The 16,445-nt window shown below is 38.5% G+C and overlaps 1 protein-coding gene across 1 annotated transcript; it reads left to right on the forward strand.

The window, feature by feature from the left end:
* The first annotated feature begins 8,872 nt into the window (after positions 1-8,872).
* LOC139915552 (protein shisa-like-2A) lies at positions 8,873-15,419 on the forward strand. The gene is made up of 3 exons (XM_071904209.1): positions 8,873-9,054; positions 11,543-11,679; positions 15,235-15,419. The coding sequence occupies exons 1-3, from the start codon at positions 8,873-8,875 to the stop codon at positions 15,417-15,419; spliced, it is 504 nt and encodes a 167-aa protein (XP_071760310.1).
* Positions 15,420-16,445: the final 1,026 nt, after the last annotated feature.

A 16,445-nucleotide genomic window follows, 5' to 3' on the forward strand; every position in this document is an offset into this window, starting at 1 on the left:
TTGCGCCAGCACCCTGCGTGGTAGCTTGCCGCCATCGGTGTATGAATGTGTGTGTGAATGGGTGAATGTAGGCATTGCTGTGAAGCGCTTTGAGTGGTTGGTAGACTAGAAAAGCACTATATAAATGCAGTCCATTTACCATATATAATCTGTAGAATAATATCGCTGTCGGCTCACTAAAGCCAAGATCAACAGCCCTCCTGGAGAGCCACAGAGAGAGGGGGGGTGCACAGTACATCAGGCTCTCCACAGTATACGATGTTACATTTTTAAATTGAAAATTTAAAATTATGCCACAATACAAAAATAATAGAAAAGGACCAGTGGATCAACAAAAATAAATAATAATTTAAGAAAACTATCCAATATGCACAGAGACACAGAGATCCAAGAAATGAGCAGATACAGCCTCAACACTGTGAGACACTAAATAAATATCAAAATGGATTATGAACCAAAAATATACAGCACACACAGAAACTACTTGAACCAAATTGAAAAGAGAGAGCTAATTAATTGTGGGATCACTGGAACTCTCTCTGTGAGTCAGAGGGTCAAGAGCGTGATAGTCTGGGATGGCAAAACATGGAGCAAACATTTTCAGACCCTATCAAGAACAACACTAGATACTGACATCTAGCAAATACAAACAAATGGAACTGATGATCAAACACAACCAAAACCCTCTAGATCTCCAGATGGCTATGCTTGAATTAAAGACAAAAATGCTGTCCTTCCAAACCAGAAAGGCATGTACCCCTGAATGCATCCTGAAAGAAATGTTTAAATACAGGAGGTACAAATTCCCATTGGCTATTGTCAAATTATTCAATGTAATCCTGAGCATTGGATATTTTCCAGAGAGATGGAATAATATGGACCGATAACACCTATATTCAATCTGACAAAGAACTGACAATTCACACAGTGTGGTGGAGTGAAGCAGGGCTACAACATGAGCCCAACTCTCGCTTTAATCTATAAATGTTTATAAAATGATTATAGACAAGACGAGGAGTATATGAATTAATATTAATTATATCTAAATTAATTTGCAGAACAACTGCAAAAATCCAGAGCCCCAGGAGTAAAAATCAATTCATGTGAAAATACAATCTGTACAGTTCCTTGAATTCTGATGCCCTGTGTATAGCAATTTTACCAGATGGTGTATCTGTATAGCAGAGTATAGAGGGAAATATCCGGAAAACATGAGAATGACTGAATGCGTCCATTGAAGATCCATATTTAAAAGGTCACGTTCCCCTGCTGTGATGACGAAGTGGCGTGCATCAGGGCTTTACAGTTCATAACCATTCCATTCGGTAATGTATGCTTAAATGCCTTTGAAAACCTATGAGAATAGGCCGGGGATTAGCAGAAGTGCATTTGACTGGACTCAGAGATAGTTGTCAGTATACTGGAGTCATAGGTTGTCACATGAGATTTGCAAAATTTCTCTCACACATCGATGTAGCTGTCTTCTGCTTTTGGGTGTTGGTCTGCGGCAGGATACAGTGTCCTTGGTTTTACATAATCATGTAATATTTATGGACAGGATGATTTCCTTATGGAATAAGTGCTAAAGAAGCACTTCAGGCTGGACTCTATATACAGCCTAGTTTCTGGGTTGATACATATGCCTGACTGTCTGACAGAGAGCTTACAGCTAAGTCTATCAGCTAGCCGTCTACGTTGCTGTCTGCCAGTGCAAATAGTTCAAAGATACACAACACGCTGTGTATTTGGACAAGTCAAGCTCTGAACTGTTGTGTCTGCTGCACAGATTTTTTTTTTTTTCTATCCGGAGAGGAGTTTTAATCTTTCGTTTACCCAAAGCTTGAGTGATTCAGGTCGCTTTGTCCTTCACAGTCTGTCCTCATGATGAGACTGTGTGTGTGTGTGTGACAGTCAGGTCGCACAGATTCCCATTGTATACAGTTTCATTCCTGTCTTTCACAGTGCATTTCTCCCTCTGAGCTTGGGGTGGACTTGGATAGAAAAGATTCTGAGGGAAAAGATGTCACAGTTATTGAGGAAATGATGAAATGTCATCCAGTAACTGAAAGATTAAGAGCAGCATGACAGAACCAATGACTGATGTAGCCTCAGATGTGTTTTGAGTGTCTGTCTATCTATCTATCTATCTATCTATCTATCTATCTATCTATCTATCTATCTATCTATCTATCTATCTATCTATTATTCTTATTCACCTGAGGTAAAGAAAGAGCAATATTTTATATACCTCATGACTCATGTACCACAGTGTAGGGAGAATAATCCTAGCATGCAACTATAATATAGAAAGTGGCTTTACTGCACCGATCTAATGTCCGACCACTCACAACCCTCGACAACAAATACATCCCCTTCCTGATCTTTTGTATTCCAAACGGAAAAATCATGAATGAACTCAAGTGCTCTGGCGTGTTCTCTGCGTGTGCCGGGGGAGAGCTGCATATGTGTGAGTAAGTGTGTATGTGCTCGTGCTGAGATCACATGTTTCGCCAGACTCCATGGTCGCTAATCCCTCTCTTTTGCCAATATTTCCACTCTATCTGGTTTCATCAGGCAGGGATTACACTGGATTAGACAACCTCCCAGAAGCTGACATGCATTCATTCATTAAAAATCTAAATGCAGTGGCTCACACACCTCCCATTCAGCCACTCAAAATGTATCAATTAGGCCTAAACCAAGAATATACACCATCTTATGTTACAATAGCTTTCGTAAGCTTCCTCTTAAATTCATTATAATGAAGGATAGCTGTTTGCCAAGACTGTTGTCTTGTGTGTGGTGTGATTATGTAATATGGTGCGGTGACAGAATGGAGCCTTGATGTCATCAGGATGGGAATGGTTTGGTGGTTGTAGTTTAGCGACCTTACCCTGCCCTTTACCTTTGAGCAGCAGGCAATCAGTCTATAGTGCGTGATCCCTCGGCTGTCTACATCTTTGTGCAATTGAAAGGTGTTGAGTCTATCATGCAAGTATTTTCAGAAAGATTACAGCAGCAAAGCATTTAATTTCACTTTAACAACAGAAACTGCAGTCTTATAAAGTTATGTTTAAAATATTTGGAATGAATGTACATGAATTAAAACAATTCATATAAACTTTTTGTAGGCGTTGTCATTTGAAAGAGGATACCAGATAACAAAAAAAAAAAATCTGCATAATCAGTGTTTAGAATGCCTCACATACACAACTCAAGGTTGAGATCAAATATAATTTAAATCACTTTTTCATCTAGTAGTGGTAGTTGAGACTGTCCTTGTCAGCGTTACTGCTGTGTAATTTACTTCATGAAGGGAACTGTGAAAGTGAAAAACATGACTCAATCCCATTGTGTTCCAGTTGAAAAGGAAAGGGAGGCGAAGGGGAAATACAGGTTAACAATTGTAGATATTCTGCCATCTTCATATCTGCACTGATACAGTGGTTTGAGAACCATTGGAGTTTGAGAACCACTGGATTAGGCTAAACAACTAGACGTCAACATTTTAAATGCTATTCAACTGCTCATGAAGGAATAAAGTGATGACAAAAAGTGTGTAGAACGATATCAGGATAACTGTTACAACATGATATGATGTTATATTTACAGAAATAGCAAACAGGTACAAGGGCTTCACATGAATGTGTACAGCAGATAAAAATGATTTGTTTTCAAATACTAATGGTTAATTACAGTATGGCACCCGTAAATATACACAACTGCATCATATGGAGCCCAAACTTTAAAGGATGATCCATGGTATGCTTTGTAAAACTCACAAGGCACACACACACAAACACACACACACACACACTGTAACTACACAAAAGATTCAGAAATAACTATAATGGTGTGATAAGGCTCTGATTCAGTGTTCTGACACAATTCAGTGTGTGATGATTTCAGCCTTTCCGGGCAGTTACCCTTGGAACCATGCTCACCCACTCAAATTTTGATTATGAGACTTTGAAAAAAAAATTATTTCAGCATAAAATAGATTAAAATAACATCAGAAACTTGACTCATTTGAAACGTAGAAGCTTGTTATGTAGCCTAGTTGCCTGGTCTTTGTATTCACAGTGGAAATTCAATTCCATCCTTTCTCCTTTGTTGCAGGCCAAGCTGTTCACAGGTATTTTTTCCCAAAGAACAATCACACCAATACATGTGCAGTGTGCTCTGTTGACCCTTATTGCTACATATTTTTTTGCAATAGCATAAGTTTGGATAATGTATAGAATGTTTTTAAGATAAGCTTTACTTTAACGATCCCTGCGGGGAAAGTGGGTCATTGCTGTGGCAAATAATAATAAGATGCTGCAAAGAAAAATATAAACAAATGGAATATGTCTTGGGATGATGCAGGGACTCAGCATTCAGGGCATCAGTAACGAGATGCATCATCCTTCCAAGTTTCATCAAAATCAGACCAGTGGTGTCTGAGATAATTATAGTGCCCCCATCAGGCCAATTAGTGTAATTTTTCAAATGCCAGTAAACAGTGCAGACAGTGCTACAATGCAACATCTCTGAGAAGCGCCCAACTGCAATGCTGATTTGAGCTCTTTCAGTGTTTTCCCACTAATTCTGACATAAATAATCAACTTCCCAGGACTGAGAAGCTTCAGTTCATGCATTCAACATGTTACATGTAAGCCAAACTTTGTAAAATCAACACGGTGATTACCAAGCTTCCCTCCGTGTTTGTTTGAGTTCTGTGACTTCTGTCAGAGCAAGCCTGCTGGTAAATTGTTCTGGGGGCAGAGATAATGTTGAGGATGATGCTATGCTAAAACAACAGAACACAACAAAGGTTCAGTCAAAATCAGACCAGTGGTATTTGAGTTATCACCTGAGAGATCAGGTTTGATGGACTGAAGGACACATGGATGGACACAGCCTGAGTCATAGTTTACGTTCATTGCAAAAAATGATACCCCATGTCAAAATCACTTTACAGATGAAGACTCCAGATAGAGGTACCATAGCTAAAGAAAACCATATGCAAAGCATCTGTTTTCAACATCACTAGAACATTTCTATGGAAGGAGGTAACATACAGAAAATGCATCATGTGCTCACTGTCATGCAGAGAATACACAGAACTAAATTGGCATATTATGCTTACAATGCATTTTGTCTTGCAGGCCTAAGATATAAATTTGTCCAAAACCAAAACTTCTTCACTGAAGAGCCATTTCAACAGTGCTTCATCACTGGTCCAAAATAAATCAGGATTTTTTTTGCTTGCACTCTATCAAAGAAACATTTTCTCAGGTCAATGTACCTGGTACAATGAAAAACAAAATGAAATTAATTCTCAACATCAGTTGTTTTCTCCTAAAAACCACTCATCAACCAGTACACCAAATGTTTCCAGATAGCAGCTAAGTCTATTATTAAGAATTCCTGAATATAATTTATAGACCGCGCTGAAAAGGCTAATATGTCTGTAATGTATTGGTACCTTTGGATCAGCCTTCACAGATTTTGGGATGGGTTTAAGAATAGATTTATATAGAAGGAATAATGCCATTCTAGAAACATTGTTGAAAGACGCACAACAGGATATTCAACAGTTCAGGGAGCTTAATTTTCTTAATTTTCTTTAACTTCATTTGGAATACCATATATACATATACCATTGCCTTATTTAATTTAGCTCTTTTAGTGACCAGCTGCAGTTCTTCTATTTTGAGCATTCAGAACATGGTTTGTGAGGTAGGTTGTATTATTCAGTAGGTTGTATTCAGTAGGTTGTATTATTCAGAGTTATTGCATGTATACAGATTACTAAAATCTACCTCCCACTTCTTTAATGTAGGTTTACCATTCTCCATAATAATTTCCCTAGGAATGCTCTTACTTCTCTTAGGGCCTAGCTTGTTTACCTCTTTCCATAATTGCTGTGGATTATTAGTTTGCAATTGCTTAATATGGAGTGCCTGTCCTCTCCTGAAATGTCTTTTAAAAAATTGTTTCCCTTTTGCAAAACTAAGCTGCCACTGTTTAAATTAATTTCTAAGATCCGCTTTCTCCTTTGGGTTCTTACACCTTAGGAATCTTTTCTCAGCCAAATGCATGTGAGATCAGTGTTATGACCCTGGGTCATAGTTTGTGTTTGGGTGTGTATTTGTGTTGTTTCTCCCTCCCTGCCTGAGGGTGGCGGTGTTCACCCCGTTTGTGTGTTCTCCCCAGAGTGTCAAGTTGCAGGTGGCGGCTGGTGATTGGACGGGAGGCTGATGGCGCCTACTTCAAAAAGGGCGTCTGTCCGATGCCGGCTCACTCCTTCTCCTTCCTGGCTCCCAACCAGACCGTGCTGTGTTCTGCCACATGAATGTTGTCTTGACCTAGTGTTGTAGACTGTCCTTGTTGTTCATTCTGTATATACCTTCTGAAAGAGCAGTCCCGATAGCCGTAGGGGTGAGAAGCCTTTTTTCTTTGTTTTCTTTTCTCTTGTTTATGTTAGGGAGGCAGGTAAGCTGTTTGCATTTTTGTTTTCGCTTACTTAAGTTAGGTAAATTAGTTATTTTTTTATTAGAGATCGTTCTGTTTGTTATTTTGGCTGTGCTCCCCCCGACGCTTTTGCTACCTTATTGAAGAGGTGTTTAATAAATCAATTCTGTTTGGACTGCACCTGCTGTGGCACTGGTCATCTTTGGGAGTGGGGAAAGAGGGGAGTCACTTTTGTGCTATGCTCGGTTTTCCCCTAGGCCGGGCGTAACATCAGAGTTTGCTTAGTTTACTCTGAATTCAAATATGATTTATTTTGTCTATAAGGCTTCTTTGGAGCATAACCCACTGTGTAACTTTTCACTGTTCCATACTTTTTCTTTATACAGAGTGTCCCATACCATTGTTCAATACTATCTTGTGTTTTTCTACCATTCTCCAGATTATCTATAAACTCTCGGAGGGCCTCGTTTACTCGTATCAGAGGAGAGAAAATTTCCTGTCTTCTTCAGAACTTCCTGAATTGTTTATTTGGTTGACATTTTGGGATAGCCTTGAGCTGACTATCACTGCAGGAAGCATTGTACAGTCTGATGGCTGTCAACACAAAACAGCACCTTAGACTCTCCATGTTGTTCCGTGGGGGGATGAGTGGAGGCTAAAGGTGCTGCATGCATGCATAAGAATGAACAGGAGATAATCTTGACAGACAGGCATTTATTGCCAATACACCCAACATTAAGTGTGAAATAAAACATTTTATGTATGTCAGAGAAATCATTGTTGCCCAGTCAAACACCTCCTCTCAATAAGTAATGGTCTTGGCAAGTAGTAAATATATTACATTTTAGGAAGTTTTTGGAAGAAGATATCCATTGTTTTGACAAATGTACTTTTTTCCATTCATTCACAAGTACAAAATGTCCTGCCAATACAGAATCAGCCCAGAGCTGAATAGCTGCTAGACTTTTAACCAAATCTAAGAGTCGACAAGATATTACGCCCATACTAGCCTTCCTAGACTGGTTGCCAGTTCAGCTACATATGCAGATACATATTATGAGCCAGTGCACAGCCTCAGACCCTCAGGGGGAGATCGCTCCTGGTCGTTTAAAAGTCCAGGCTAGTCCAGTTTTATCTTTTAAATACCACATTAAAAAGCATTTTTATGAACAAGCCTTTTTATAATTGAAATTTTTTTCTTCCATTTTATTGATTTCTCTCGTGTTCTGTTTACTTTCTAGCACTCATGTACAAGCCTTTTCTAACTGAAAATTTTATAATTTAATCTTGTATTTACCTTGATATTTATTTCATTTACATTCACTTGTATTTTGCACTTGATGACTCTTCCCTCATCCTTATGCTCTAAAGCACTTTGTAACATTTGTTTTGAAAAGTGCTATACAAATAAAGTTTGTTTGTTTGTGAGAAGCCCCTTTGTGTCTTGAATTAGATGGCTGTTAACGTCTTATTATTGGAGAGAGATAGAGAGAGAGAGAGAGAGAGAGAGAGAGTTTATGAAGACTATTGACAACATAAGTAGCATAACTCACCACAATGTAGCCTATAGATTTTAGTGAATAGACATACTCACATACTCTACATGTACACATTTCTTGAGCTACTAAAGGTCTCATTTCAAAACTTTAACGACTAACTAACTAACTAACTAACTTTAACTATTCTATAGGCATGTGTGTCTGTGTGGACCTTCTGCTTCTGAGCACAGATATCATAGGCTACTGGCCAATTAATTAGTGTGCATGTGCCTATCCTAATTAGTTGGTTACTGGCTAAATAATCAGTTTTGGTCTTTATCTAGATTTGTCCAGTGGATAGTTTTCCTGCTTGCTTCCTGCTAACCCTAACCCTTTATTTGAATATACTATGATTAGATTACCATATAGGCAAGATATTTGTGAAAAGTGTTGAGGAGCAATGCCTAAATACCAATGCCATGAAACATGTGAGACCAACATTGCCAGTTACTTTTAAGAGTATTACTGGTGGGTTCTTTTCATGAGATATATAGTTAGGGTGGAGAGAGGCACAAAAGCTATATTGATCCTATAATTTGTTAAGGATACTATACAAAGACACAAGAAATGGGTGTATTATAGGAATATTTTAGTCAGTTTTTGTTAGGGTAATAACAATAGATGGTACTTCTTCAGGACATTGGACAGCTCCTATCTTTTACAGAGGTAGGGGGCAGAGAGAGAGAGAGAGAGAGAGAGAGAGAGAGAGAGGTGGGCTGTAAAATTAGACGAATCAAGTCAGTGTCCTGCAGATCTTGGAAAAGACAGTTTCACGGGCGATTTGACCTTCGTGGCGCGAAATGGATTGGGGTGGGATTTCACTTTAAATGAGCAATTCTGCACCTCTTATCTGACTGTGGAATCCATTTCCCAGTATGAGCTCGGACTGCAAGAGTTATTACAGCGCAGAAAAAGTGTTTGTGGAGGGCTTCACGTGTCCGAAACCGGACAGTGACTCCACGGCACTTTTCTGCTGCGGCTTCAACGACATCAAGTATTGTTGTGATGACCCCAACAGCTTTTTCCCCTACGAATATGGATACATGTGGTGGTTGAGGTAAGAAGAAGAAACCAAACTGTTGCTTATAATTTTCAACACGGGCAGGCTATATGTTAAATTATAGAGATGCTAGTGGAGGGTAAACTCACCTAAACTAATGGACCCGCGTTTTTACTTGCCGAGTAGTTTACCCTTTTAGGCTGATGTAAATCTTTATGATGTAAATTTATCGTATGCCTCATAATGAGTAGTATAATAGTAGTTATATGGGCATATGGTGTTTTAACGGAAAAAGCAAGAATGATCGGTTTTCTGAAAATATAATTTACTTTGTTTATATTGATTGATATTTATCTTGAATGTCATAGTTTATCCATCCTTTTATCACTGATGCCAGCAGTAGCCAACCTGTTGATTCACTGCTTTGGTTGTTGATGGCATGAATGCTGATGAGATCCACACTTTATGAAGTGAGATCTCAAGGGGTTTGGAAGAAAGAATCCTTTGATGTATATATATATATAAACCTTAGTAAATAGACTACAAAAACATTTAAGGACATGTCTTTTAGTTTTAATTTAGTGTGGGTAGTTCTGATCAGAATAGTAATGACTTTTATTTACCATGTATTTACACATTAAAAAAAAAAGCATGCAGGCAGGTTAAAAATATACCACAGAAAATTCTAGAGTAATACCATAGGAGATCAAACTAAATAATAAAGCACAATAAGGGCACCATAAACTCACCATTGAGTACCACAGACACACTATAAAGTGGGTTAAGTGCCTTGCTCAGGGGCACCTCAGTGGTAGATGTCCCTCAGTCACCCGACTCAGATGTCCGAGCCTGGATTCAAACCAGCAACCCCCCAGACACAATCTCACTACTCTAAACATTAGGTTACTGCCAGGCCAACTTGTTCAGCAACTTATTTCTCTGCTCAGCAGTGTCTTTTCTCTCTCTTACATTGTAGTTACAGAGCATTTCTCCTATCTTCCTTCAGAGAGCGCCCAGCAGCCAGCCATACCCAACTACACATTAATTTGCAGTGTTAAAAGCAGACAGAATCTGGCCTAAAAGTTAGGCACCCTGTGTTTTAATTCTTTCGATTTGAGTGAGATTTTGTTTGTTTTCTGTCTTTAGCTGTAATGGAGGGAGGGCAATTTTTGTGATGTGCCACTGAGAGATAGATTATGGCTTAGCTACTTTCCAGGGAGGATTTGTAGAGTGAAATGTGAGAATGCGATCTTCATTGAAGATGAAATTGGAAATGAAACAACCCTTGCTAGCCCCTTTCTCGCCCTTACTTCCAATTTGCAGACCCATTGTGCAGTGTCATTGACTTGACCATCAGAATATGGTAGGTGTGATGCTATAAATGATTAAAAAAATATATAGCACAAAGGATATCTGGTAAGACTAGACGTTGTATGTAATATTGAGGTGTTGATAAAGTAACAGTGTAAAGCCAATACTGTATGGAGAGAGAGAAAGAAAAACAGAGCAGTTGGAGAGTGTTGACAGTGCAGCATGGCTCATCATAAAGCCTGTTTTAAGTAGCAGCACTCTTCAATTGGACAGCTTTGGTGTTCACTACTCAATTTAAAGTAGCCTTTCAAACATTTTAATCAATTAATATCAGCAGGGAAATTTGATGTCACAACATCTGTTATTGGATTACTCCAAACCTGTGTAGCTCTGACCTGTGTAGCATAAAACCAGACCTTTCTGTAAGTGTTTTTCATCATCAATGGAACCAATCAATGTTTACACTTGTATATAATCCTACTGAACCCCAGTGTGGCATTTCCTAAAATGGTGTACTTTATATCACTTCACAAGGCTGGACAAAAAACACAAGCATTTATATGTATTTCAGCCAAAGGTCAAGTTTCCTTGATTATAAGGCATCGTAAGTGCATTATGAGCACACATTGAGCACAAGATAAGAATTTAGGGAGCTGAACACTCTACTGTATAGTTAATGATATATAATACATTGAATGTAATTTTCTGATGCTTCCTTGATGATGTTTTCTAAGAAAAATGTATCAATGCTTCAAATGAGCTGATAATCTGTTATAATGCATCACAGTGCAATTCAAGTAACCTGTTACCGAATCATCTCAGTAGGATTTTTAGGCCAATGAAATTAGCCTTCTCTGGGCATTATACATCTGGCCATTATGTATCATTATGTATCATTATGTGTCATTACTGCATGTGTCATAAGACTTCCACTGAAACACACTAGTGCTTTTACTGGGGATCTCAAGATGTTCTGTAGTTACTTGGTAAGACAAGGTTGCAGAACGATGTTTATTTTAGTATGCTGCTTATTTAACACCACTCTAACCAATAGGTGCAGAAAGAACTTTTTCTTCCCTGTTTTAGTTTTAGCAAACTCTAACAATCTTATTTCCTCTTAAACCTTCATATGAATACCACCCCCCGGTCTACACCATGCCTTGTACAGTATATTGAGAAGATAGGGGAGGTGGTACATCTACTGTTCTGTTCTTCTCTGCCCTCTGTCTTATAGTGTCGGAGCACTTGTGGGCCTCTCCATAGCAGCTGTGGTTCTCCTCGCATTCATCATCACTCTGTGTGTCCTATGCTATTTGTTCATCGCCACTAAACCCAGAGGCTTGGACAACGGGCTGCCACTTAGAGCACCAGGTACTGAGAGCGGTTCTCTTTGTTGTGGGACAATACTGCCAACATATCTATACAATACACTGGATACACAAAATATTAGGGACATCTTGCTGATTTTGAGTTGCAGCCCATTTTGAACAATCCACATCTCAATTGTCTCAAAGCTTAAAAATCCTTCTGGAACTCATCTGCCTCTCTTTATCTACATCTCCTCCTTTGTGATTGGTATAGATTTAATAAGAGAAATCAATAAGGGATAATGGCTTTTACCTGGATTCACTTCATCAGTTCATGAAAAGACTATGTGTCCCTAATATTTTGTACATTCAGTGTAGGCTAAATGCTTTCAAAGTACCACATCTCAAATGCACATTTCACACACTGAAAGATTTTGTTTTGGTAGGACTTTTTCACTCTTTACCCTGCACACCTCTATCAGACTTAATGAACTTTCAACCACTGATATTGACTCCTCTAGACCTGCAGTCACCACCACTCCCCCTTCTGAAAAACGGAGTATCTTCTCTAAAAATTATACTTCAATCAGAAAAAATCAACTGGAGAAAGACACTCAGCTAACCTTGTTTTTTTTCCATATACAAGGCTATACTTCAGATTTGAAATTAATATGTTTGCAAGAGCGGAGAGTAAAAAAGTAAAAATATTGCCAATATTGTTTTTTCCTGAAGCTAAGAGCAATATAAAGAGAACTTTTAAATTGCTGGTGCAATTTAAATATTGTTTCTCCCTGAAACAATATTGTTTCACCCTGACGCTAAGAGAAATATAAAGAGAACTAATTAGTAACTTTTCAGGGTGCTACTTCATTTGTTTTCATGAGGACAACAAATAAAAGCCACAGCTCTTTGTTAATGAGATGAAAGGCTGTGGAGATTTCTTAGCTTAGGATGCTAGACCTTACTGTGAGGTCCTTTTACAACAAAAAGAGCATAATATTGACAGAAATCAATTTGCAACTGCAAGGCATACTGACATGACTTCCCCAACTTTAGGGAACTTCTTTTAGTATCCCCATGTGTTATCTGTAACTTGATAGTTCTGTTAAGATGAATCCAGAGACACAATCACTTTAATTTAAAGTAATATATACCTTGGCAAAAATACAGAAGATGTACATTTCAGTATTTATTTTTCTATCCAGTTTCTTCATTGACCTTCAGTGTAGAATTGGACAGGACAAAGTGCACTTGTGTGTCGTAATGGGAACATGATAATATATTTTTCCTTTGAAACCACAAGGACTGGAATCAAATCCCATCCATAGATGATGCTGTTATTTCATACTATTCATACTATTTCAAGAGGATGTATACTGCTATTCTGAAGCAGAGGACATGCAATGCTTTGCCTTAAAATCCCATTTAGATGTATTGAAAAGACCTGATATAAGATGTCCTTGAAATAAATACATATTTTCAAGATGTTAAGTTATTATGACATGTTTGATCAATGAACAGATTTTTGCCATCAACACAATTATGCCCAACTGGATCAAGGGATAAACACGTTTAGATGTTTTGGCATCAAAAGATGAGAAGCTATTAATGCATTACAAGTAAACTTGAAGAATATTGCTAGTTTGCTGAGCTTGATAGCAGGGCAGACAACCTTATTAAAGGTAAAACAAAGGTTAAACAAGCTAGAAAATCATTTTACAAGCATCTCTTTTAATTTGTCAAGTCTCTGTCCATCAACGAGAGGAGTGGTAAACTGAAAGCAACAAAGCAGTAGGCAGAAAATCACCTAGAAAGACACACACAATGGAATGGCATAGGGAGATGGGACTTCCTTCAAATATCCAATGAATCAAAGAGAAAGGACACAATATGGATGTTAGCCCACCAAAATGGAAAGAGGTGCAAAGTGCAGTAAGATGTGCAAGAGCATTTTCAGCCCCTGGGTCACATATGTCCCCTAATGGTTACACAAAAATGCACCATATCACACTTTTATGGAGGCTTATGAAAGGAGCATGTCAGGAGCAAATAATCCCCAGGAATTGTCTTTTAGCAAATATTTTATTTAGTGAGATAGTACAGAGGTTGACAAACTACTGGAACCAGTTATTTGATACATCAGTGCAATATGCAGAGGTACCAGACTTCTCGGGGTGTGCAGCATTCAATTTCTTTAGACTATCAAATATCATCAAAACTGGTTAAAGCCTTTTTCCTATTTCCATGTCATGCAAATATGCTTCATAATGTTGAAATTTAACCCAGGAGTGCCTGGAAATTGATATCATGGCAGACTGCACAGTCTCCCCTTTGGCATACGCTGTGGCAGTAGAGATAATAAGCTGAATTTAATTGTCAAGAGGAAATTGATACAGAGGCAATTCCAACTAAAGTGAAGAAGCCTGTCAAATGTTTAGGAAGACAGTATAACAAAGCTCTAACAGATAAGACAGTGTTTCCGGGCAAGTTTAATTTAATGTTGCCATATATGGTATATGAGATACCCATTAGTAAGATAGAGAAGCAAGAGGATGGCTAGGAGTCCCAGTTGTCTTAGCGATGTAGTGCTGAAATGTGAAGGGCGTTCATATACAGGTACTGTATATAAATATATACATATATACACACAAACACAGTGGCTATAATTTGTTTGTGATATCAACAGAATGAATGATCCGTAAGTTTTAAATCTGGGATTGGTAACCACGCGATTTGGAGGGTCCAGAGTATGTACGTTTTTTTGTTTTTTTTCTTATATATAGACTGTACTGTGGCACTGAAATCCAGTACCTTTAATTTCAAGGCTGACCTACTGTCAGGACCGTGATCGACTTAGCAGGTATCAGGTATTTTAGTGCTTGCTCTAGCTGTATTGATCCTTAAGAAATCCTTTTGAAAGTGCTGTCTGTGTACCATAGACTCTGTTATCGTAGCACAACACAGAGCAGCTGGCACCCTGGGCAGAGGATTGAGGGTGTCCTGACCCTTTGTCTGAGATGCTCCTCGCCTTGCGGTGGAAGTTCTCCAACCCAACTAGTGACAGGTGGCTTTATGGATCCTTTTTGAAGCCCCTTCCCAAATCCCTATTATAAATAAAATCCTGTGTTTTTGACAAACCCCTGATTCTGTGTCAGTGGTCGCTGAGGTTGACAGATGTTTGCTCTAGAGTCTAGACAGGACCCGAGTCCTGCTGGTGCTCAACCTTGCCATCAGGTGGCGTAGTTGTTTGTTTAACTTTCTGTGTGCCACATACAATATCTTGGATGCCGCTGATCGGATTTTGATGAAACTTCGAGGAATGATGCATGTCATTGCGCCGTGCTGGCATTTTTAAAATTACACTGATTGGCCTTAGGTGGGTGCTTTAATGTTTGTTTAATTGTCTGTATGTCATACACAACAACTCTGATGCCACTGATCGGATTTTCACGAAACTGAAGGGAATGATGCGTCTCATTACTCCGTTCTGGTATTTTTTTTAAATTGCACTGATTGGCCCAAAGGGGGACTACGTCATTCGTGGAGGTTGACATGTTTACTGCTGCCTTGTTTTTCAAATATAATATCCATAATATAAAACACCTTTTCTGCATTCCAGGCACTGTATCCAGTTCACAAGAAGGGCCAAGCCAACCCGCTGCCCCTGCTGGTCCTCAAGGGTTTAGGAAACACTTCTTGAGGGGGAAGCTGGACTGTGACAACCAGCCGCCAGACCCTGACCGCCTTTTCCAGCGTTGTTTCATGGCCACTGTCACAACCATCAATGTAGAAGGCCCTGCATAGACTGGCAGACTGATACTGGAAGCCCCACGACTACCAGGGGCTTTGTAGGGCTTTGTGTTGTGATACAATGCATAAAGCCAAGAATTGCTTAAGTAAAATGTAGTTGTTATGTAAGTGAAATTAATTATGATGCTCCAGCTAGCTATCTGAACTTTAAACTTTAAAGTGGTGACACAACCTTTTTGTCCTGCCACTTCATGTTGATTGCTTAACAAACCAAAGAGGCATATGGTGGCTGCCAACCTATTACCACTATACTTTAACATTCCTCACTGGAAGCATACAGGTTGGGTTAAATAAAGATCTCCAAATAATCAAAAAAAATCAAAAAACTGTAGCAGGCGAATATGAGTGATGGAGAATGTGACCTCAATACAGTTGTTTTAAATTTGTAATTTTTTTATTTTCAACTGGGCTTTGGGGATATATAAATATAAATATGTGATTGCATGATGTGTGTGTTGCAAAGTATCAAAGCAACATGTAAGTTCTCTTGCTCCTGTACATCAACACACTGCAATGAGAAAAATAACCAGCTTTAACTGCAATTTGTACATTGTGTTTGTCAGTGAAAATGCTGTTTATAAAGTCTATAAAGTCTGTTGTGTTGTCTGTCACAAAATGAGAAAACGCATCAAGTGCCATTGTTTCAGAACAAAACTTCTTCAACAATAGGCAACAAAACGTAACAAGGCTTGAACTACAGTATGACCAAATACGCCATGATTGTGTCGAATACCAAATATTTTTATGATGGTAAATCTACTCAAGAAATTCTCTGGAAATTGACACTGATTCGAAAAAGCACAATAATTGCAAAATTGCAAGATCATTTAAAATGTCTGTTTTTTATGTTCTGAGGAATGTTGGCCTTGAGATAGAGGTTTAACTAAAATGTTGTAATAAATGTATTACAGATTATTTCCAAAGAAACAAACAGTCCAAAGGTTGTTACCATCTATTATGCATGCTTTTATAACAGATTGCTCTAAAACTGCAAATAAAGTATGTAGAATTCATCCCTTG

The sequence above is a fragment of the Centroberyx gerrardi genome, chromosome 9, assembly GCF_048128805.1.
Source record: "Centroberyx gerrardi isolate f3 chromosome 9, fCenGer3.hap1.cur.20231027, whole genome shotgun sequence".
Classification (NCBI taxonomy): Eukaryota; Metazoa; Chordata; class Actinopteri; order Beryciformes; family Berycidae; genus Centroberyx; species Centroberyx gerrardi.